General features: G+C 40.5%; 1 protein-coding gene across 2 annotated transcripts in view; it reads right to left on the bottom strand.

Annotated features, from left to right (window-relative positions):
- Positions 1 to 747: 747 nt before the first annotated feature.
- The window catches only part of NOX5 (NADPH oxidase 5), a 37,235-nt gene continuing 12,995 nt past the window's right edge, over positions 748 to 24,987 (bottom strand). The window contains 13 exon segments of one of the 2 annotated variants that reach the window (NM_001291670.1): positions 1,971 to 2,102; positions 2,681 to 2,847; positions 9,500 to 9,599; positions 10,743 to 10,758; positions 11,782 to 11,847; positions 12,970 to 13,094; positions 14,679 to 14,709; positions 14,711 to 14,725; positions 15,735 to 15,739; positions 16,884 to 17,026; positions 17,441 to 17,573; positions 18,694 to 18,876; positions 19,720 to 19,898. In NM_001291670.1, the coding sequence (NP_001278599.1) occupies positions 1,971 to 2,102; positions 2,681 to 2,847; positions 9,500 to 9,599; positions 10,743 to 10,758; positions 11,782 to 11,847; positions 12,970 to 13,094; positions 14,679 to 14,709; positions 14,711 to 14,725; positions 15,735 to 15,739; positions 16,884 to 17,026; positions 17,441 to 17,573; positions 18,694 to 18,876; positions 19,720 to 19,898 (1,295 nt within the window). 2 annotated transcript variants of the gene reach the window in all.

The raw sequence follows: 24,987 nt of genomic DNA, 5'->3' as shown, positions 1-24,987 counted from the left end.
TCTTGAAATCTCTGAGTATAGGAAGAGAGCTCTTAGGAGGCAGAGAGCCCATTAAATATTCAGTTGTGTTCTCACCCAGGTGGAGACTCAGGTGAAATTATAGGGAATTCTGGGAAGTACCAAGGACTTCTGGGTATTGAAGTCTGGGGTTCAAATCTCCATTTTTACAAGACACAAAAATACTGAGAGATAGAAATACATAGAAAGATGTAGAGGGAAAAAATAGCAAAAGAATTGGAAACACTTTTCTACTTGTAATGATGGGGAGTAGGACAAAAGAATCATTGAGAGAAATAGAAATGTTAAGAACTCTAGAGTTTCATGAGGCAGAAACAGCAGGTGGAAATGGAACAAGGACTTTTGGGAAATTCTCCTGAAGAGGAGTACTGAGACACAGAAGGGAGTTGAAAGAGGAGCTATTTCTCAGGGCCATTCAGGACACCTTTGGGGATTTCTGACACTGACAGAAATCTTAACATCATGGGTTCCTGTTTGAAATATCACTGGTTCCTGTCAAGAAACTTAATTTCTTCAAAGACTTGCATTCCATGAACTATCGAGATACTGGACTCAAATCGGTGAGCAGCTCTCTCTTCCCTTTTTCTACCTCTCCCCTGCTTACAAGAAAACCTAATACTTCAGCAATTAGTTATATTGATAAAGAGATTTAGGGTGACCCACAACCCCGTAACCCCCTACCCTTTGCCCCAATCAACAATTAAATCAAATAAGCAGTCAGATAGTGAATTCAATCTTGTTTATTTACATTTAGAAAGTAAGCCCATTGGCAGACTCCATCTTGTTACCAGTTTTCAAGAAGATATGAGGGGGAGGTTTGTGAGTACCCCAAAGCAGTGCATAGCCAGATTGAGGTCCCACATACTTCTCCTGGTAGAGGAGACTTCCCCACCACCCTTGAGGGCTGGCAGGGCCATCAAAGGGCAAGTCTTCACCGAGAGGAGATCTCCATTTTGTCTCCCTCAAGTAATTCAGGGACTCTGGGAGGGAATAGTGAGGGAAGTCATTTTCATCAACCCTTTTCTCACTGCCTTCAACCCTTATTTCTCCATCTAAGGAGTGAGAGTCCCCCAAAATTACATGTTCATCTATTATTCTGAGGGAAAGAGTAGATTAGGGATTGTAGGGAGGGCCTCTTCAAAGACTACTTTAGTTTACTTATTTATTTAGTTAGTTTTTTCACTCTCATTTATTTATTTAAAATATTTTTCCATGTTTACATGATTCATTTTCTTTTCCTCCCCTCTTCCCTCCCCACTCCCAGAGCCAACAAGCAATTCCACTGGGTTGTACAAACATTATCACTTGATACCTATTTCCATATTATTCATTTTTACTATAGAGCAATCTTTTAAAGCCAAAACCCCCAATCTCATACCCATATAAACAAATGATAAGTGATGTCATATGTTTTTCTTTTGTGTTTCTACTCTCATAGTTCTTTCTCTCAATGTGGATAGCATTCTTTCTCATAAATCTTTCAGGAATGTCCTGGATTATTGCTGTGCTACTAGTACATTGGATAGTACTACAATGTTTCACTTTCTGTGTACAATGTTCTCTTAGTAGATGGTTGTGAAACAAACATGAAAACCCTCCAAAGTTCTGGGATATAAACATTCAATGATATATTTTCTGCCACATTGTATTCAAATGAGAAATCTTCAGGTCTCTTCAGTTCTGTCAGAAGAAAGCAAAATTTGGAGATAAGCATTACTACCTCTGCCTTTGTCTTTGTCTTTTCAGGCAGCCAGTGTCACCATGAATTTGATAACAACTGGCAAGTTTTGAATTCAACAATAATCAATCACCACTAAATTACTCCTCCAAGGATGACCTGTTTCCCAGTTCTGAGAGAGAGAGAGAGAGAGAGAGAGAGAGAGAGAGAGAGAGAGAGAGAGAGAGAAGGAGGAAGGGAGGGAGGGAGGGAGAGGGGGTTTGCAATATTGGGATTAGAAATTCTCTTTGAAGAACTTGAAGTTAAGCTGTTCACAGTGACTCTTCAGCACCTTGGCCAGAGCTGGAGAGCCACAGAAGAAGACCTGGACTTTGCCCTTCTTTTCAGCAGCCACCTTTTGGAATACCTGAAGAACAAGAGGAGAAAGTAGAGGACAGGGCAATGGATACTGATCATAGATTTAGAACTAAAAGGGAATTTAGAAATAATCTGCTGTAATCTCATAATTTTATAAAGAAACTCTATTCCAGAAAAATTAAATGGATTGAAATAGTTAGGAAATCTTGGTTGGGGACAGAAATTGAACCACTCTGACACTGTCCCCATACTTTTCAAACAAAACATATAATTTCAACTCCCATGTCTTCTCCTTCCTTCTCTATAGGAGAAGTCTCCTCTCTCTACCCTGGGCTGTAGAGCTTATAGGGACTACAGCATTTTCTCCCCATGATCCTAAATTATATTCAGGGAATTTGTATGAATCCCATTTGTATGAATCCCCTTTGGTATGGCCTTCAGTTTCCCCATCTTAGAAATAGAAGAGATGATCCCCATTTTCTCTGGAAGAAAAGAGGTATGGCTCTCTGGGTAAATTGCTAGATGGGAAGGAGAACCACAGGATAGTATGAAAGTGCTAGTGTGTGTGATTTGGAGCCATACCTGACTCTAAACTATTATAATTCTGTGATGCCACCAGGCCCTTACTTTGCTCCAGTCTGGTCTCCCTGGCTGGGTTCTTGTCTTGAGCCCAGTGATGGAGTCTTTATTCTCTTTCTTGGCCAGGAGATCAAGAGCCATCTGCAGGCCAATGGCCTTCATGTCATTCTTGCTCAAGGCTGAAGTCATGTACATGTGAAGCTCTAGGAAATGGCCTAGGGGCAAGAGAGGAAAAAGTTTACTGTAAGGATAGGTCAGTCCAACTGAAGCAGGACATAATCCAGTTCTGGCCTCTCTAGGGTATGAGATAGCAAAGGCAAGGCCTTGAAATTCATTTATTTAACAAGCTTCTAATTTAGTACATTAAAATATCTATGGTTTGAAAAGTGTGGGCATTTACTTCCCAGACCAGGTCACAATCCCTTTAGCACCATCCTTGATCACATCCCTGTCCCAACTCCATTCATTAGTTGTTGATTTCATGTTACTGTGGTCCAGAAAATGTTTCACCCGGTGACCAGCCTTCTAGGAATGATTCTCTTCTACATAACTTTTATAATCATATAACTCTTCTGTATAACTTTGCTATTATATAGCACATATATAACTATTATGGAGTATCCTGTTCTGTTCTGTTCTATTCTATATAACTGTCTGGGCCTCAGCTGACAGAGAGTAATAGACTATGGAGTCTATCACTGGGCCATACTCAAACTCTTTCCATGTTAATGATAGGACCATCATTGTATACCAGAACCCAAGACCATCTCTGTCCCAAGGTGGAGGATTTTAGTAGAGGCAGATTCTGTTCAACAAGTATTTCACCCACTTTAAAGAATTATTTTAGTTTTTATCAATGAAAAAAAAATAATCTTTTTTTTCCCTCTGACCACCCCCAATGAAAAAGAAAGAAAAGCAAAGCCCTTGCAACAAATATAACACATATCTTTTAAGGCTCTGCTATATTGTCATCTTGGTAATAACAATATATGGGCTTTAAAAAAAGGAACCACATGATCCTTGCCTTTGAAATACTCACAGTCTAATTGGGGAAACAAGGCAGATACAGAAAACTAAAAATAACCGGGAGCAGTGATGTATTCTAAGGACCAAGTAAGGCATATAGACAATGAGTTCCATAGGTGTTCAAAAGGGGGAAAAATCAGTGAGGCCTGGGGCAATCAATACATTGCCTTGATAGAGGCCATGAAATTTCAGTAAATCAGTCAACAGGCATTTATTAGGCATTTACTATGTACCAAGCACAGGTTAGGGATATGATTAGACTTGCACTTTAGAAAGATTACTTTTTTGGTAGTCAAGTAGAAGGTAGAAAGTGAGGCAGAGATCAATTAGCAGGTTGTTGCCATAGTTCAAGTGTGAGATGATAAGGGCAGAGGTTGCTCCTTTGTGAGCTAAGAAAAGGGGACATATGCTGTAGAGGTAAAAATGTCAAAACCTGACAACTCAGGGCAACTAGTTGGCTCAGTGAATAGAGTGCCAGGCCTAGAGTCAAGAGTACCTGGGTTCAAATCTGGTTTTAAGATACTTCCTAGCTATGGCACCTTGCACAAGTCACTTAACTCCAATTGCCTAGCCCTTAACACTCTTTTGTGTTGGAATTGGGACTTGTATTGATTCTAGGACAAAAGGTAAGGGTTGGGTTTTTTAATTTAATCAATTAATTTAGAATATTTTCCCATGATTCCATGATCCTTGTTCTTCCCCCTCCCCACCATAGCCAATGATCAATTCCACTGGGTTTTACTTGTGGCACTGATCAAGACCTATTTCCATATTATTGACAATTGCATTAGGGTGGTCATTTAGAGTCTACGTCCCTAATTATATCCCCATCAACCCATGTGATCAGGCAGTTGTTTTTCTTCTGTGTTTCTACTCCCACAGTTCTTTTCTCTGGATGTAGATAGTGTTCTTTCTCATAAGTCTCTCAGAATTGTCCTGGACCATTGCTTTGCTGCTAGTAGAGAAGTCCATTACATTCGATTGTGCCACAGTGTATCCATCTCTGTGTACAATGTCCTTCTGGTTCTGCTCCTCTCACTCTGCATCAATTCCTGGAGGTCTTTTCAGTTGAGTTTTTTTTTTTAAGACTTGGCAACTGATTGGATTTGTGGAGTGAGTATGAGGGTTTAATGATGACAATAAGGTTAAGAACCTGGGTAATGGGGAGAATGGCTGTAGCACTCATAAGAAAAACAGGGAGGAGAAGATTTGGCAGAAAGATAATGAGTTCTGTTTTGGATATGTTGAGTTTGAGATGTCTGTGGATTATCCATTTTGAGATTCCAATTGGCAAATTATTCAAAGTAAGCCTTGAAAAATGAGCAGAATTCATAGAAGCAGAAACAGGAGGAAGAGGCAGTTACAGAATTCCAAGAGGGAAAAGGACAGTATAATATACTAGATATAGTTCTGGACTCACTTAGAAAGACACTGGTTTAAATCCTCCTTCAGACACTTACTAGTTACCCACCCCTGGGTAAATCAATTTATAATCCTCAGTCTCAGTTTCCTTATTTAAAAAGTAGAGAAAATAATAGTACCCACCACATAAGGTTATTGTGAGGAACACATGAGATAATACATGTTTAAAGGGTTTTACAAACTTTAAAATTCTATATAAATGTGGGGGAAGCTAGGTGAATAAGTGGATCTAAAGCCAGACCTAAGGACAGGAGGTCCTGGGTTCAAATTTTATCTCAAACACTTCCCAGTTGTGTGAGCCTGGGCAAGTCACTTGACCCCCTTTGCCTAGCCCTTACCACTCTTCTGCCTTGGAACCAACACACAGTATTAATTCTAAGATAGAAGATAAGGGTTTAATATATATATATACATATAATATATATATATATATATATATGCTTTTTTTACAAAGTCCAACTAATAAAGTGTCTCTCATTGTACACTCATACTCTTGGCACTTGCTATATTCTCCTGCTTTGGATCCGATATACAGTATTGATTCCAAGATGGAAGGTAAAAGTTTAAAAAAAGTAATACTATTATTGTAAGCAAAGATAAGGAGGTCAGAATGAATATAGCATGTTTAGGGGATAGTGTGGAAACCAGTCTGGTGGGAGCAAAGATTTTATATTGAAAACTAAGATTAGGGAAGGATAGAGAGCCTTGGAGGGTTACTAGGTGACACTGTGGATAGAATGCCAGGCAATCTGACCTCAGACATTTACTAGCTGTGTGATCCTAGGCAATTCAATTAACCCTGATTGGCTTAGTTTCCTCATCTGTAAATGAGCTAGAGATGGTAATGGCAAACTTCTCAGGTATCTTTGTCAAGAAAACCCCAAATGGGATAATGAAGAGTCAGATACAAATGAAAACTGTCTGAACAACAGAGAGCTTTAAAAGATAAGATAAAGTTTGTATTTTATTAAGGAGACAATAGGAATGACTACATGTCTTTGAAAAAGAGAATGACATGGTCAGACCTATACCACAGAAAGTTTATTTGGGAAGTAGAGTGAAAACCTAGAGAGAGAAGATGGAGGCAAGGAGATGATTTGGAGGCTATTGCAGTAGTCACAATTTGAGTGGATAAGGCTCTAGACTACTGTAAAATGGTAGAAAAGAGAGTGGAAAGGAAGGAATAGAGAGGAGAGATATGGCTCACTTTCTCCTTTTTCTTTTGCCCAAGGACCTTAAGAAGTACCATTTTATATAGAGGCATAGTAAGTGGCTTGGGGGGGAGGGGTTTAGATGGGTGTAGTAGTAGTTTCTCAGTAACTGAGGATAATCCTTGCTTTCATCTGTGATGTAGATGAGTGTGCACAAAGACACTTGTGCCTGAAGGAGATTTAAGTGGAAAAGTCGATGCACAGAGACAGTCCCCCTCTCTCAGCGTTGGAAGCCTGGGTCCAGTAGCATGAAAAGTCGTTACACCTGGAGACTTCCTCAGCTGCATTGGATGGCCGTGTTGTCCTTTGTGCTCCAACATGCCCTAAGCACTCCACAGTGCTTTGCTGTGTCACCCTCTCAGCCATTGAACCTTCTTATTGGTTTCTTCCCTCTGTTCCGCCGAAGCAGTCTTCACATGCTGGGTGAGCAAAGCCCTAGTTCACCAGGGGTCGACGACCCGATGGCTACCCTCACAAGGTTTAGCCGGCCTGTTGAAGCCATTGCCCCGGGTGTGGCCACTGCTGCATGCTAGCAGCTACTGAGAGCCACAAGTGAGAGCTGGGTGTCAGATGAGAGGGTCAGAGGTTGGAGAGTCACGACAAACCCTCCATACCAGAGATACTACTCCTCCCTGAGCATATAATTACAAATTATACTATTAGATAGTCATTCCTTTAGGAGAAGCCTGTAACCTGTTGAAATACCAATAGCTCAGGGAGAAGGAGCACATTAAATCATAAATGCTGTTTCCCACTCTGACAATGAGGTTGCAGGGGACTGATGGATTGGAGGTCAGAAGACCTCCTGAATTTGAATCCTGTCCCTGACATTTATTTATTATTAGAAAAGTCATTAACTTCTCTGAGCCTCAATTTCTTCTCCTGTAAAGTGGAGTTGATAGCGCATGTAATATATAACTCACCCAGTTCTGGGAAGATTGGATTTAGCTCTCCCCTGATTGTAACAATGAAGATACTTAGTTCTTCCTTTATTGTGATGATTAAATTGTAATCCCCTGATTGTAACAATGAAGGTACTTAGCTCTACCTTTATTGTGAAGACTGAATTGTAATCCACAATCTATTTTTAGATTTTAATCTTCAAAAAGGTGATAACTCAGTATTTTAAGTAGATCTGCCCATTTTAACTACAAAAAGGTGTTAAGTAACTACAAAAGGTGAAGTAACCAAAAAAGGTGTTAAGTAACCCAAAAGATATGATCTAACCAAAGAAGGTGAGAACTAAAGAGTGGGCAGTCCTGTAGAAAAGTGTCTGCTGTGATTGGTAGACATGAAATTTAGGGGAGGTGACACAAGAGAAAAATATATTTAAAAAGAGAATGAAAGGCCAGAAGAAGATATTTGATTTGAGATTAGAGTTGGATGGAAGATTCTCTGACTCAGAGTTGGACTGGAGGAACTCTGGAGGAACTCGTGCAGGAGACCTCAGACTGCTTTTCCTTTTAGAAGGAAAAGGTCACTTTTTTTTTAGGTCACCGTTTGTGACTGAAAGTGACCCTTAACTTAGTGACCCTGCCTTTCTGGAGGTGTGAAACCTCCAGGAAAGGCCCATCATCTTGAGACTCTCTTCACCTGACTGGGGCTTAGAAATTCTAACTGGTATCAGAAGAAGCCAGAGCTCTCTCTCGCTCTCTCGCTCCCTCTCTTTCTCTCGCTCTCCCCCCCTTTTCTCTCTTCCTTAAAATCTTCCCTCTATTGTAAATAAACTACCATAAATTCCATTTACTTTAGTAATTCATTTTGGGATTTAGAAATTAAATCCCTGGCAACCACACATACACACACACACACACATATATATATATATATGTATATATATATATATATATATATATATATATATATAAATATTCAGGGTCCAACCACAATTAAATTTAACAGTTCTTGTGAAGAAAGTGCTGTGAAGCTGCAGATAATTATTACTAACATTGTCAGAACCATTTCTTCTTTTTTAATCTTTATTTTCTGTCCTCATGACAACTCTAAGGCAGATGGGCCAGGACTCAGTAAATAGGTTAAGTGACTTGCCCAAGGTCACACAGCTAGAAAGTATATAGGGCCAGATTTGAACCCAAGTCCTCCTGGTTCTAGACCTGGTGCTCTATTCACTGTGGCACCTAGCGGCCCCATCAGAACCATTTCTAAGAGCTCCTGTGGGTGACAGTGGATAGGAGAGAGCATGAAGATGCTACCTAAAGACCCTGATCTTAAAGGACTTTTCCCCATTCTCTGGTCTACTTTACCAAATATGAGGGAGAAAAGGTTATCCCCTAATTCCTACCTCCTCTGAATCCTTGACTCTTAGAGATGAATTGGGATTGAAGAAGCAAGGTAAAAAGACTACAGAGGCTCTCCTGAGGTTTTTAACCACATCAGACATTGAAAAAAGGTTGGTCTTCTGCCCCTAATAGATGGAGAACCCCTGACAGTTCCAGTGGTATTCTAACCCATCTTCCTGATTCTAGCCTCTCCCTGTCTGCCCAAATCTACTCAACTTACCTTCCTAATAAACTTCCTGATTCAATACTTCAACTGTGTTATTGGAATCTTTCAAAGGTTCCTCATTGTCTCCTGAAGAAAATCCAAATTTGTTTCCCCAAGGACCCCTTAGTCCTATAGTCATTTCCTACTGGGTTGGAACTGGGAAGCAGAATATAGTCTGAGATTTGGGTTTGAATCTCTCTTCTGTCACTTACTAGCTGCATGACCCTTGAAAAGTCTCCACCCTTCTAGCCCTCAATTTTTTCATCAGTAAGATGAGGAGGTTGGACTCGATGGCCTCTGTGGTCCCCTAAGGTTGCACCTAAATACAGCCACTTCATGGAATCACATGTATAAAGCTAGAAGGCAACTCAAAATCCATCTAGTCCAAATCTGTCATTTTACAGGTGGGGAAACAGAGGCAAAGGGGCACAGTGTAGTGATTCATCAAACCTCATTTTACAGATGAGGAAATTGACACATAAAAAAGTAACTAATTAGCCTTCCCTCACTTTATAAATGAAGAAATTGAGGCATAGAGGGGTTCAGTGACTTTCCCAGAGTCAACTAGTGTTTGCTACCTTAGAATTCTGTATATGCATGCAAAGCTCCATTCCCTGTTTCTGTTTATTAGGGTGCAAATTAGGGTATTACCCCATTTGCAGGTCATCTCAAGACCTAAAACTCCCTGATCATCTCACCCTACCTCCATGTTCCTCTTCAGCTTGATCCATCTCAAGCTTGGTCAGCAAACTCACAAACCATTCGAATGATTTCTGGTCACGGTTGATCCAAATGAAGTCCACCTAGTGATATTAACCCATCGAGTTATCGAGTTAGTGAATATACCATTAACTTTTTCAAGATACTTTCACTTCAGTTCATCCTCTGAGCACTTACTATTCACAAGATTCTGGGTGAAGGGCTTTTCACATTTATTCTCACCCTTGTTATTCACGATAACCACTTGTGGTAATAATGGTAATAATAACTAGCATTTAAGTTATGCTTCAATGTTTGCAACATGCTTTTCAAATATTCTTTGAATATTTGAATTTGAATATTCAAATATTCAGGGGCAACTAGGTAGCTCAGTGGATTGAGAACCAGGCCTGGAGAAAGGAGGTCCTGGGATCAAATCTGGCCTCAGCTACTTCCTAGCTTTGTGACCCTGAGCAAGTCACTTAACCCCTCTTGCATAGCCATTACCACTCTTCTGCCTTGAACCATTATATAGTATTAATTCTAAGATGGAAGTTAAGAGTTTTTTTAATGTCATTTCATTTAATCCTTACAAAAACCTGGGAGATAAGTGCTATTATTCCCACTCCTAGATGAGGAAACTAAGGTAGGCAGAGGTTAAGTGACTTAATTAGGATCACACAGCTTGTAAGTACTTGAATACAGATTTTTTTTTTAAACCCTTACCTTCTGTCTTGGAATCAATACTGTGTATTGGTTCCAAGGTAGAAGAGTGGTAAGGGCTAAGCAATGGGGGTTAAGTGACTTGCCCAGGGTCACACAGCTAGGAAGTGTATGAGGCCAAATTTAAAGCCAGGACCTCCCATCTCTGGACCTGGCTCTCAATCCACTGAGTCACCCAGCTGCCCCCAAAGAGATGCAGTACTACTGAGTACAGATTTAAGTTCAGGTCTTTCTGACTGGAGGTCTAGTGGTTCCCCTAAATTTGTGTTGGCAAACCTTTGGCATGCATGCCAGAGGGGACTGCTCCCCACCCCTTCTACCCCACACCTGAGGACATTTATCCCATTACCCTCCCCTCTGCCCAGCAGCCCAATGGGAATACTTCCTCCCTCCCCTTTCTAAGGTATAGGGGCAGCTCACATGAGTATTGCAATTCAGGCACTTGGTCTCTAAAAGACTTGCCATCACTGCCCTAGATGCTAGGATTCCTCTTATATTTCTGTGACCTTGATTATTACACTTATCTTGAAAATGAGAAAACTGAAATCCAAATAAACCATTGGATCATAAAATCATATATTTTGAGCCCAAAGGGACCTTGGAAGTCATCAAACCCAATCTGTCCATTTTATAGATAAAGAAATTGAGGTCCAAAAAACTTAAGTGATTTACTCAAGGTTAGACAAGCTAGGATACAAGCCCAGGTGTCTTGGCTCTCAAGACCTTACATCGGAATATCTAGGACTAGATGTCCTGTTTAACCATGAAACTAGGTCTCAGTGTCATTTTCATCTTTCCCTCTAACCCTACTCCCACAGTATATATTTTCTCCACTAGAAGTTTATTTCTTTTTCTTGATGAATTTCTTTCAAAACGAGAATGACCTTAGAAGACATAAAATCCTTTATTTAAACTTAAATCCAAGAAGGTTTTAAAAACATAGACTCTTCACAAATCTAATAGAGCCTCTGACTCAATGCAAGAACCCTCTCTGGTGTGTCTTTGACAAAGATATCAATGCTTTCCATGACAGAGAACTCATTCCTGTGAAAGTCATATCACCCTTTTTTGTTGTATAACAACTCTAATTGTTATGCATAATATAAATCTTCCTCTCTGTCTCTCTAGATCATATACACCTGCCAGTCCAAATTTTTCCCTCAGTACCTATATAGAAGTCTGATGTCTCTTCTACATGATAGCCTTTCCCATCTGTTTTTATTAGTTTAATCAGATACTTTCTTCCAGATGGTAATTAAGATCATCTCACAGAAACTGGGGGTGGAATGGAGGAAGGAGAGAGCAAGTCTCCAGGGTTAGGATAGCATGAGAACATTGGGCACCTGGGAAAACAGTATGGGGGTGAGTCGGGGCTGGAGAGGCTTTGGGGGAGGGTATAGGACAGTAATGAAGGGTTTCAGCAGATGAAAAGTCATTAAATTCCTTCCCCTTCCTCCATGAAGGATATTTCCTCCCAAGTGGTGATACATAATTAGAGAAAAACTTGATCCCAGCCACCCCACCCTTAGAAAACCATCACTTACCTTCTGCAGTTTCATTTCATCATCCCTAATGTCTTCACACCACGAGTAATGGCAGTTGGGGCAATGTTGCTTTCTCTTTTGGTGCCTGAGTAATGTCAACCAGTGGGGGACAATGAGAGAGATTAGAAAATGGGGTTAGAGTTAGAATAGAGGAAAGAGGAGCAAGAGGAAAAGGGAGAAGGGAAAGAGAAAAAAGTATCAAGACACTGGTGGGCCAGGATTTTTTAGTTAACCCCCTCCACCCCCACAATGCCATCTGTGATTGTCATTATCAAAGGAGCAAAGGCAGAGCTGGGGCAGTTGGAGTTTACTTAATTACAAACTCTTTAGGTAAAAATACACACATATGTATATGTATACTATATATATTTTACATATATATTTATTATATGTATATGCACACACATCAAATCAGTTTTTAGGACTTTAGAGAGGAGCTCCTGAGACTCTAGGGAACCTCCTTGCTGTCTATTTTTAATTTCTTGGTGGACATTTTTATTTTCTTGAACTACTTTTAATTGTCTTGGAAACTACTTTTATTTTTTGGATATTTGAATCTTTAGAAAGTTTATTGAACATTCAGGCTGTGGGTGATCCTATGTAACAAAAGCATAATCTTAACAAGGATGGGCTTGGAGTAAGAGCAACTGAGAAGAAAAGAGAAGAGAAGAAGGGGGTAATTCCCTCTCTAAACTTCAACAGGTTGGGGGCTGGTGTAACAGACGAAATATGAGATAACTGAGGAAACAAAGATTTGAGCTTCTGAACATATTGATTTACTAAGCAAAATATACCAATTGCATAATAAATCGGGACCAGGCCTCTTCAGCTTAGCAATGGACCCCAATACAGAGGAAGACAGATTTTTATGCATTAAAAGAAAATAATTAATAAGATATAAACCAAGATACAAGATTAGGTAATCTTCTAAATGTAGGAAAGATTTGAAACTTTCTGAATTGGGAGGGGGATAAGCAAGTTTCAGGGGTTGGGAGGGGGGAAGTGAGTAAAAAGGCTTTCCCAGATATAATAGTATGTCACTCAATTCCCACGATTAGCAAGCAGATGGAATTTATAGAACAATGAAACCTAACTCTCAAGATAGAGTCAATTTTATAATATATATATGTCAGTTTTATAAGTCAATTTGGTTCACACAATGTTATAATTCTCTCACTGGCAAGTCAGTCACAGATCCCCCACTCACCTGTACATAATGCTTTGCAGAATGGAGGCAAAAGGAGTGATGCCAATACCAGCCCCAATCAACACTGCATGTTCAGAAGCAAAGATCCTTCGAGTAGGAGTTCCATAGGGACCATCCAGGTAGCACTGGGATCAGGAATGAGACAAAGAAAGAGTATAGTTTCATGCTTTGGGGGCAGCTGGGTGGCTCAATGGATTGAGAACCAGGTCTAGAGATGAGAGCTCTTGAGTTAAAAAATGGCCTTAGATCCTTCCTTGCTGTGTGACCCTGTGTAAGTCCTTTCACCTCCAATGCCTAGCCCTTACCACTCTTCTGCCTTGGAACCAATACATAGAACTGATTCTAAGATGGAAGGCAAGTGTTAAAAAAAATAGAATTTCATGCTTCTCCTGGCTCCAGGAACATACAGGCATCTGAACCAATGTATTACTTGATCAGTCCTAGCCCAGGTCTCAGGTACTCCATCCCTCTCCTTCCCAGTCTCACTCCCATTCTGTCAACCCCTTTTTTGAGGAGGTCTCTTTGGGAAAGTCCCACAATCACAGTATCACAGAATCTCAGGTCTGGGAGGGTTAATCTTGTCTAAATCCCTCACTTTATGGATATAGATTCAGAGATAGGAAATGCTTTGTCTATGGTAGCTAAGGTGTGCAGTAGATAGGGGTCTAGACTTGGAGTTGGAAGGGCTGAGTTCAAATCCAGTCTCAGATACTGGCTCTTTGATCCTGGGCAAGCCACTTAACTTCTGTTTGCCTCAATTATAAATGCTACTGATTTTTATTAAGGTCACACTCCTAGACTGTGACAGAGCAAAAACTAGAAACTAGATTCTCTGGGTATGTACATAATACAGTAGAAAGGTTATTGGAATGGCTTCAAATCTGAGCCCTGCCACTGACTAGTTAGTTATGTCATGTGGGGAAATTCACTTAATATTTCTGGACCTCAGTTTCCTTATTATGGCCTATTGGACAGTTTCCACTTGTTATGTCAAAAGGGCAGGATATCATAAAACCATGGATTTAATACTCAACGGGACCTTAAAGGTCATCTAGGCTACCTGCCGTTCTTCCATTTCATAGATGAGAAAATGGAGTTTTAGAGAGGGACTGGCCTAAGGTCACACAAATAATAAATGAGGGATGTGGAATTTGTACTTATTTACTAATTTCAAAACTAATTATTTCTACTATTTCATTCTGACTCATTTTATAGATGAGGAAACTGAGGCCCAGAAAGGTTTATTACTTGCTCATGGCTACATAAAAGTGATGAGCTTGTATTTGAACTCAATCCTTCTAATTACAAATCAGGTGCTTTTTTTGCTTATGGAAGTAAGCCTTGCAATAGAATCTCCAATATAGCTTTGGTCATCCCCATCCTGTGAAAAGAATGACAATGTAGGTCCTCCTTGGGGCCCATAACTTTCTTTCTTCTTCTATTTTTTATAAACATTACTTTCTTAGTAACAACTCTAAGACAGAAAGGCAAGGACTAGACAGACAGGGTTAAATGACTTGCCCAGAATCACACAGCTAAGAAGTGTCTAAGGTCAAATATGAACCCAGATCTTCCTGACTCTAGGTGAGGCTCTCTAACCATTGTGCTACCTAGCTGCCCCTGCCTATAACTTATTTAAAGACTTCTCTCTGGTTTCCCCCCCCCCCCACCCCTACCTCCCAATGCCTTCTTCTCTTGTCGTCCTTTACCTTAATTTTACAGAAACGATGGTTTTCATTCAACAGGGGAAGGACCTATAAGGAACAGAAATTTGGGCTGGGATGGTTGGAGGGTCACATTAGCTGTTTTCCCTGTTCTTGGCCACCACAACCTTTTTCTAGTATAGGTTTTGGTGGGAGGCTAAAATAGTCCTGGAAGCATTTTTTTTAAGGTCAGATTTTTAAAATATTCAAACATTGGATACCAAAGTCACTGTGGAGTACAGCAACTATTTCCTTGGGAGCAATGAATGCTGTTTCAGAAATCTAGGCAGGAACAAGAGGAAACAAGTTTTTGTTGAACTGGGGGAATGTGGATAGCACCCACACACTCATCTATAATTATTCTCCACTATATATTTCCTCTTTCCAGGCCTCCCCATTCACTACCACCTGAGTGTGTCATGCAATGTTTATTCTTGGTTGATAAAGGGGGGGGGCGGGGTTTACACACTTCTTCACAAATAGATGAAGGACTATATCCTGTTCTTGGGAATTTTTAAGAATACCCATTAAGCAGGAAGCTAAGTCTTAGAGATTCCTGGAATAGAGTGGAGTCCAAGAGTGTATAATCCCCAGAGGAAAATAAGAAATTACTCTCCACCTCTAACTTCTCTGTCTCCTTCCTCTTTCCACCCTCCCCCAAACCCCAGAGCCTCACGTTTCTCAGCAGAGGGTTCTCTTCTTTCTCCTTTCCACAGTGAACAAGGTCTTCCTTCTCTTGCTGGGGTGATTTCTCAGGATTGTAGGACATCAGTTCCACAGTGTCCTCCATGCTAGTGGCCACTTCTCCTACCTTTGCACTAGCAGAATGAGCACTCAGGACCTCAACCCTGGTTTCCTGGAAAGGACAGTTTTCTGTATAGAACATTCTAATTTGCTGTGCTTTTTCCTCCTCAGAAAGTGATTTCTTTGGGGCTGCCATGGCTCATTGGACATCTCCAGCTCTGGTTCCTTCTTTTCCCTTCCCTTCTTTCTAAAGGTGTTTTATCTTATGCTTTTCAATAGGATGTTCAATGTGTAATTGGCCCAATGGCATTTCATGGGTCTTTCTCTTATCTCTGCAATAAGATTAAAAACTCCACAGGGGAGGTAGGGATGAGGTCTCCTCTCCTTTGGTGTTGCTATCTTATCAGACTGCCCACATAAGACTAGCTAGCCAAAAGGCCAAAGTATCATAGGAACCCAGATTTAAGAGCTGGAAAGGACTTTAATAGAGATCAATTGCTTTCCACCCTCACTTGACAAATGAGGAAATTGAGGTCCAGAAGAGTTACATGATTTTGCCACTGTTGTATTTCAAGAGGCAGAGCTGGGATTTGAACCCAGGTCCGCTATTAATGGGACCCAGGGCAAGTCACTTACCTTATTTGCCTCGGTTTCCTAGAAAAATGAGCTGGAGAAGGAAATGTAAATCACACTTTGCCAAGAAATATGTTAAATGGGGTCATGAAGAGTCAGACACTACCAGAATGACTGAACAATAACCACTCATCCTTCCAAGGTACCACACTGCCTCAGGCCTCCACATTCTCTTACTATTCTCCTTCTGTGTCAAAGTGATATTTTTTTCCTTCTCTTCTTCCTATCAGGAAATTCAGAAAGACCCTTCGCTTTCCTCTAAGGTGTCAGTGTCTGAGAACAGTGTATCTTACCTCTCCCCAGCATTTGCCTTTTACCTGAGAATAAAGACTTAATTTAAAGAGGCAAGCTCTAGTCAGTGGAATTTCAGATATCATCCAGTAGGTCTTCTGGAGGCTGATGAAATCACACAATATAGGCAACTATGTAAGTAAGTCTAGCCCTGTGCAGTCTTCTACTGCTTGGTAAATGATGTTCACTAACTGTAGGAGAAGTAGTCAGGCTGGTGTCTTAGGTCATGGGTGTGCTGATTTATGTGAATAATATGAGTTAATTCTAACCTGCCCCTTACCATTTCAGTGTGAGCATTCAGTACTTGGAAATTTGCAAACACAACAAATTAGGGCTTGATTTGTTGCTTTATTAACAATCTAGACTTAAGAAAGTGATAGAGAAAATATCAATAATGCATATTAAATTTTAAAGTATGCATTGTGGGCACACTAAACAAAAAAAAAAAACTTTTTTTTTTCCCCCTAAGAGCTGGTATCTGCATACTTTTCGATGGGACCCAGGACTTTTGAAGAAAACTTCCCTTCCTCTTCAGCAACCTACCTGGGACTTCCTCTGACTCCTTCTGAGCTTTAGGCTTTGGGTCAACCTCTTGGCACCAAGACAAATGGGGTCAGCAGCCTTGAAGTATTCATATAGCCTATTTGTCCACTGTCCTTGAGATCTGATGTGCAGCCAGATAGTGTCTGGGAAGGGGATGAAACCAGAGGGAATGAGAAACCAGAAGGAAGGAAGGAAGGAAGGAAGGAAGGAAGGAAGGAAGGAAGGAAGGAAGGAAGGAAGGAAGGAAGGAAGGAAGGAAGGAAGGAAGGAAGGAAGGAAGGAAGGAAGGAAGGAAGGAAGGAAGGAAGGAAGGAAGGAAGGAAGGAAGGAAGGAAGGGAGGGAGGGAGGGAGGGAGGAGGAGGAGGAGGAGGAGGAGGAGGAGGAGGAGGAGGAGGAGGAGGAGGAGAAGAAGGAGGAGTAATTGGAGCCAGATCTAAGACAGCCAGGGTTCCAAGGATAGACGATATCAATGTTTTGGGGTAAAGATTTGGTGTGCACAGTCACAGTCCCGCAGGTGACAGGCTGCTCAAATGTCCCTGACAAAATCCTTTCATACCTTCTTGCTCTGGAGCACTGCTGATGGTGAAAGGGTGCCACTCATATTTGGCAATAGCTGGGATATTCAAGTATATGTAGTCTCCAGGTTTGTAACGGAAAAAAGGGGGCCGACTGATCACGAGGTGAGTAACCTGGGTTGAAAGGAAACAAATGCAGTCAGATAAGCTTTCCACAGAAGGAAGGGAAGATAGGGTAGAAATGGAGGGGTGGGGAAGAGGTAACAAGTGTCAAAGGCATATCTGAACTCAGGTCTTCCTGACTCCAGGTCTAAGGTTGTGTTTGACTCTCCATGATCCCATTTGGGGTTTTCTTTGCAAAGATGATGGAGTGGTTTGCCATTTCCTTCTCCGGTTCATTCAACAGATGAGGAAACTGAGGCAAACAGGGGCAAGTGACTTGTCCAGGGTCATGTAGCTAGTCTGAGGCTTGATTAGAACTCAGGAAAATGAGTCTTCTTGACTCCAGGTCCTGTGCTTTAACCTCTACACCACTTAGCTGCCCCAGCACCATATTAAACATCGAGAATGCTAACTTACTAACTAGGAGTAAATCAAAAGTGGGGAGCAAGAATGTAAGAGATAAGGGCAAAAATTGAATCCATGAATTCATGAATACAGATCATCTCAGTTCTTTTCAGGAAAGATTTTAAAATATTCCACTACCTTTTTAAATGTATCCTCCCTTCATGAAACTTCCCCCAACTACCATAGCTTGCACTGATCTCTCCCTTCTTAGATAGGAGCATGATACATTGGGAATAGTGAAGTTGGATCTGGCTTCAGGAAGTATTGGTTCAAAATCCTGCCTTGGTTAGTCAACAAATATACATTATGTACCTACTATGTGCCCTGAGATACTTTCTAACTAGAGGACCCTGGACAAGTCCCTGAACTTTCAGTGCCTCCATTTCTTTATCTGCAAAATGAGGATAATAACAGGTTATTATGAGGATCAGATATGGAACAAACCTCACGGACTCTATAGAAGTCTGTAAATTTTTATTATTAGAATTTTTAGAACTCCTATATCATTTGCAGTCTGTGCCTTACAATGGAACACTTAATTATGGAATGACTGATAGCTTTCTTTTATTCATAGAATCACTGGATCATAGATTTAGAGCTGGAAGAGATCCTAGACCCATGTGACTTTTCTTCTTCCACTTTCTGTTCCCTTAAATCTTTATGGTGGTGATAAGTGGGGTTGTAGTTCATAAGAATACAAGAAGATGGTAGAAGAGGACCAAGTCACCTTGGAGGAGAGGAGATTGACTTCCACAATGCTCAGGGCTGCCATGCGTGACAATACTAGCCCCACAACTTTCTCCAGGAAGAATAAGAGACCAGGGACCAGCAGCCACTTCCAGAAATTGGGCCCATGTACAATAAGTAGCGCCCAGATAGAGATGTACAAGAGGTGAGTCCAATAGAATACCTGTGAGATCACAAAGAAAGATATTGACAGGGAGGCAGTTTCAAATTCAGCAAAGCACCATCTTGAGCTGCCCCATGGGGATTGGGGAGGTCTGGGCAGGCAAATAGTCAGAGCCTTGGTGTAGCTCCTCAGTGTCAATAACTTCCTTTCACTTTTGGGTTTGCCAGAGCCAGGACAGCCATGGCCAGGAGGACCATTCACTAGCTAAGAGCAATAATTTCAGCCAAAGGAGTGGAAAAGGAGACAATATTCCTTTGATTTTTTGCCTATAGTAGGGTGAAGTTCCCCACAATAGACTAGAGGACTTAAGCCCTATGGAGGGCCCTACCCTATCTGCCTTTTTCTGCAAAGTGCAAACATTTGGTACCCATCTACTATTTGACCTCTTGGGGGTGGTGCTGGCTGATTTAGAGATTTAGAGAAGAGAGTTCTGGTCTGGAAGTAACTAGAAATTTTTTTTTAAAAAGGGTATCCCAGTTCTTCTTTTCCTTCTTTGATCCCAAAAGGGTTTTTTGCTTCTACTGCCCATCACAGGTGGACCCGACAATGATATTAAGTGGATGAAAAGCACTGGGGAAATTGAGGAGCTTTCCAAAGCCAAGCATTTTGACTTGATTATAAAAATAGTGCTGTCCAGGGTAGTGCCTGAAACTTGCATATAAATGACATGTACGCATATTCATGAGTCTTTTATTCACTGGAATATGACCCTTAGAAGATCAAAAAAGCAATAACTAGAATTAAGGATATGGAATGGAAGAGGTGGACAGATAGCCTCAGATAATGGTCCTGAAAGGGAAACTGGCTATATAGGGAGAGGGAAGAAGGGATTATATAGCATACCTCAAAGTGTCCACTCCTTCGGACAAAGGAGCAGGAACATACAAGCATGATGAGGATGAGAAGCTGCAAGACGATGCCCGTGAGGGATGCTGTGCCATAGACCCAGCCAATGCCAGGCCGAGTGGTGAGGAGATATTCCCAGAACTGGAAGGTGCTGTTCTCTGATTGAGCCAGTTGAGCTAGAAAAAAAAAAAGATTTCCAGAATGGAGAAAGCAGAAACAGACCACTCTTCTGGGCACCCGGGACAACTATGGATCCAAGCCAGTCTTCAAATCTGTTCCAGGGGCCAGGGGCCAGCAACCACTAATAGACATCACTTTTCTAAACCACATTGAACGTTCTTTCTTCTACACAGTGTTTAGATTCCCAGGCATAGAATGCTAGTGTCAGAAAGGCATCTTGGAAATTTTCCAGTTTAGAATGTGTCTTTTCTGTTTCTCATAGTGTCTAGTTCACAGCTGGACCCACAGCAGGGATATTTATTTGTTGTTCTTTTCTTTTTCATTAAAAATCATTCAGGCATGTATAAGTTAGGACATCTCACTTCCTGCCCCCCCCCCACTAATTTGTTCTCTTGAATCCTTTAGGAAGGAAATGGAAATCCAAAGAAGATGAGTACCTCAAGACCCCACAGTTAATTAGTATCATATGTATTGGCTTGTCTTAGCTATTTAAATAAATGAGTATCTTAAAAATGATATAATTTTGTTTCCTTCCCTGACCCCATCCAGTCAATGAGTGACAAAAAGAAAGACCAGACATATCTGATGTCACTGAAGGAAGCCACTGACTTTTTCTTCCCCAAACACCCCTCATTGTCCCATTGCCCATCTCCCGCAAAGTGCAGGATGCCTACTGCTAATTTGAGGCTGACCCCTGGATCCTTACTTGTGCAGCAGATATCCCAGAGCCCCACTGTACCCTTTTACTCATGATTCTTTTTATAGTGGAACAACCATTTCCCTCTAAGATCTTCTGGACCTTGCCAATTGCCTTGCAACTTTATCTTCCTAAATACTTTTGGCTTTTCCATTTTCCATGAACTGAACATAAACAAGAGCTTTCCTTGGTGTATTATCTCCTCCAATTAGAATGTGACCTCCATGAAAGCAATGATTTTCTCAATTTTATTGTCTGCATCTTGAGAGTTTAGCAAAGTGCTTGATGCGTTATAAACACTTAATAAATGCTTTTCCATTTAGTTATCTTTAATTTAGCAGTTCATTTTGAATTGTTTTTACATATTCTAATTGTTAATTCATTTCCACAGCTAGAATGCTAACTCCCTAAGGACAAAGAGAATGGCTCTCTTTTCTCTTTAATAATATTTTATTTCCCCAATTATATGTGAAAATAATTCTTAACATTCATTTTTTTAATTTTAAATTCTAAATTCTAAATTCTCTCCCTCCTTTTTGCCCTCTCTCCCTCACTTCCTCCCATTATTTTCCCTTTCTTGAGATAGAAGATAATTTGACATAGATTTTACATATCCAATCATGTAAAACATTTTTTCATGCTAGCCATTTTGTGGAAGAAATCTCAAATTACAAAAAAAAAAGAAGAAAGAAATTGAAATCCAGCTTCTTTTGATCTGTATACAGTTTTTTCTATGAAGACAGACAGCATTTTCATCAAGAGTCTCTGGGATTGTCTTAGATCACTGCATTGCTGAGAATAATTAAGTCACTCACAGTTATTCATCAAAAAATATCACCGTCTGGAGAACAATTTGGAACTATGCCCAAAGGGCGCTAAAAGACTGTCTGCCCTTTGATCCAGCCAAAGCACTGCTGGGTTTGTACCCCAAAGAGACAATAAGGAAAAATACATGTACAAGAATATTCATAGTTGCGCTCTTTGTGGTGGCAAAAAAATTGGAAAATAAGGGAATGCCCTTCAGTTGGGGAATGACTGAACAAATTGTGGCATATGTTGGTGATGGAATACTATTGTGCTCAAAGGAATAATAAAGTGGAGGAATTCCATGGGAACTGGAACAACCTCCAGGAAGTGATGCAGAGGGAGAGGAGCAGAACCAGGAAAACACTGTACATAGAAATTGATACACTGTGGTACAATCAAATGTAATGGACTTCTCCATTAGTGTCAATGCAGTGACCCTGAACAACTTGAAGGGATCTATGAGAAAGAACACTATCCACATTCAGAGGAAAAACTGTGGGAATAGAAATACAGAAGAAAAACAACTGCTTGAATACATGGGTTGAGGGGATATGATTGGGGATGTAGACTCTAAATGAACACTGTAATGTAAACACCAGCAACATGGAAATATGTCACAACTTGTTCAGCCATTCTCCAAATGATGGACAACTCCTAGATTTCCAATTCTTTGCTACCACAAAAACAGCTGCTATAAATATTTTTGGACAAATAAGTCCTTTTCCCCTTTTGGGGGATCTCTTTGGAATATAGACCACTAGTAGTGGTGTTACTAGATCAAAAGGCACATACAGTTTTAAGTATGACTCTTTTCTATTCCTCACAACACCTAGCACAGAGTTGGACACATCCATGTGCATATGTATTAAATGTTGTCCTTTATTTGAGTTGAGACTGTCTGCTGGTACTCACTAGTGCCCTTCAATCTTATGATATCTTCTGCACAAGGTCATATCTTGCCTTTGGCAATTAGTAACTATGGGACCATTAGCAAAGTGAATATCCTTTTGAGCCTTCATTTCCTTATCTATATATAACAGTATTTCCAAGGCAAAAAGGACTATATTTCTCAGGATATGTGACCCCAAGATATAATACTTATTTGAGGAGACTAAGAATTCTATTTTCCAGAAGACCAGGTATTGATAGCACTGCTGTTGCCTAGAAGGAGATAGAAGTTTCTTTAAAAGAGGACACCCAAGAGGGATGAATAATCTGTAGTAGCAGCAAGGATTTTGGCTGTCCAGCTAGCCAGTGTGATCCAGAAGTCAGCAAGACAGGAAGAGGATACATCCTGGAAACAGTAAGCTATAAGACACCCAGCCTGTACTGGCAAATATTGTCTCTGATGAAGTTTTAAATTCTCCACTCTTGCTACAAAGAGATTTTTGTCCAAGCTTTTAGACTTATGGAATTTGGGACTTTGGGAATTATGAGAGTTTTGAAGAGGTTAAAGACCTGAACTACTCTGGCAAAAAGGATGAATGAAACCATACTCACTTGAAACATGGACTGTAATCATAGATTATTGTTTACTATTCTTTTTTTTTTAAACCCTTACCTTCCATCTTGGAATCAATACTGTGTATTGGTTCCAAGGAAGAAGAGCAGTAAGGGTTAGGCAATGGAGGTTTAGTGACTTGCCCAGGGTCACACAGCCAGGAAGTGTATGAGATCATATTTGAACCCAGGACCTCCCATCTCTGGACTTGACTCTCAATCCACTGAGCCTTATGCACTTATTTTGTACATGAATATATTGTACCTGCTGTCTCTCTTTATAGAATATAAACTATTTTAGGGCAAGGACTGTTCTGTGGTCATTGTTTTGTCTTATTTCTCTGGTCCCTAGCACATCATCTTCCTTATAGCAGGCACATAATAAGTTTTCATAGGTTGATTACTGTAAACCTTGAAATTTCTTAGACTTATGAATGTTGGAAATTTCACCATTGGAAAATTTCATACTTGGAAAAAATTTCCTACTGATAGTAAGATCTCTATTGGAATGTGAACCCCCTTGGCACGGGAGGATCCTTCTCCTCCCTACCTAAGACTACTTTAGGACAGAAACCTTTTGCTAAACAATGGAAAGGGCTTTGACCTATGCTTAAGCATAGAACAGGAAGTTCTTTGAGTCATGATTGATTTTAGAATTAATACAATAGAGATACTTGGAATGACAGAACCAGGTCTTGGAAAATACAATCTCCACCCTACTCAGAGTAAAAGGATTTAGGAAGGGCTGCAGCAAAGGATCAAGATTTAATTATTTGAGAATATGACCTTCAACAGACATGTGCAAAACCACAGACCTCTGGGTGGTCCTGGGTTAAGCTAGAGCCACCATTGGCACAGGGAAGACATGGACAGTGATTGGTAGATGTGAGAACTGAGGGGAGGGAACTTGGATGGTTTCCTTAAAGATAGCGGGGTCTGAGGACTGGAGGAGTTCGAGAGGTTTTGCTCTGAGAGGAGGGCTTGCTCTGAAGGAGGCTGGAGGTGGAGGCCCCTGAGACTGTTTCTCCATTTTGGTCACGTGAGTGATAGGGACTGATCTCTTTTCTTTGCCTCAGCTATCTAAGGGCTTGGACCTTTTGGCCCAGCCTAAGCAGAGGGGATATTTAAGCCCTATTCCCTTCTCTCCCCTTTCTCTCTCCCCCCCCCCCTCTCTCTCTCTCTATCTCTAATACCTTTCTTCCTCCTGTTTGCAATTAAACTCCATAAAAGGTTGACTGCTGACTTGAGTTTTCATTTAGGAATTACATAGCTGAATTCCTTGGCGACCTTAAATTAATATATATCAGTCTTTTTAAAGTGATTTCCTTGTCACATTACTTAAGCTAGTACAATCCGTACTCAAAAGAGATCCCTACTACAACATGCCCACCAAGTGCAGTCTCTGCTTGAAGATCATCAATGAGGGCAAATATACTATTACCCATGGCTGCCCATTCCATTTTTAAATAGAATAAAATTTTAGGAACTCCAGTGTTGTTTAGTTCTTTACTGGTCCTGCCTGTAATCCTTAAGCAGAACTGAAGGAAAAACAATATAGCAAATAATCATGATGTAGGAGGCAGCAACTCTGGTAATATAATAGAATATTTTGCTGCATCATAAGAATTGACATTTTAACAGACACTTGGGAAGATGATTATGAATTGTAACCAAGTAAGGTAGGCAGAACCAAAAAAATACTTCACATTTTCAAGAATTCCTAACCTGGAGTTCTTTGATAGATCTCAGCAGCTCTGCAGACTTGGATGGGGAATGGGGGGAATTACATATTTTTTTGTTCCATTAACCTTCTTCAAGCCTCCCCCCATCCTTCTTTCAGATACCAAAAGGTTTTGACCATTTCACCAATTCAATTAACTTCAATGATTCCCTATCTCTTTCAAGATCAGATATTAAATCTGTTCGAAGTTTTAAGCCCTTCATAACCTAACCCCCTACTATCTAGCCAGTCTTCTGACACCTTATTCCTCAGCACATCTTCTTTAATCCAATGAAACCAGCCTCCTGGCTATTCCACAAACAAGACACTTCATCTTTAGGCTTCAGCTACCACTGTTCCA

This window comes from Monodelphis domestica, chromosome 1 (assembly GCF_027887165.1).
Source record: "Monodelphis domestica isolate mMonDom1 chromosome 1, mMonDom1.pri, whole genome shotgun sequence".
Lineage (NCBI taxonomy): Eukaryota > Metazoa > Chordata > Mammalia > Didelphimorphia > Didelphidae > Monodelphis > Monodelphis domestica.
Note: the sequence above shows the minus strand (reverse complement) of the source record. Positions and strands in the feature narration are given on the sequence as shown.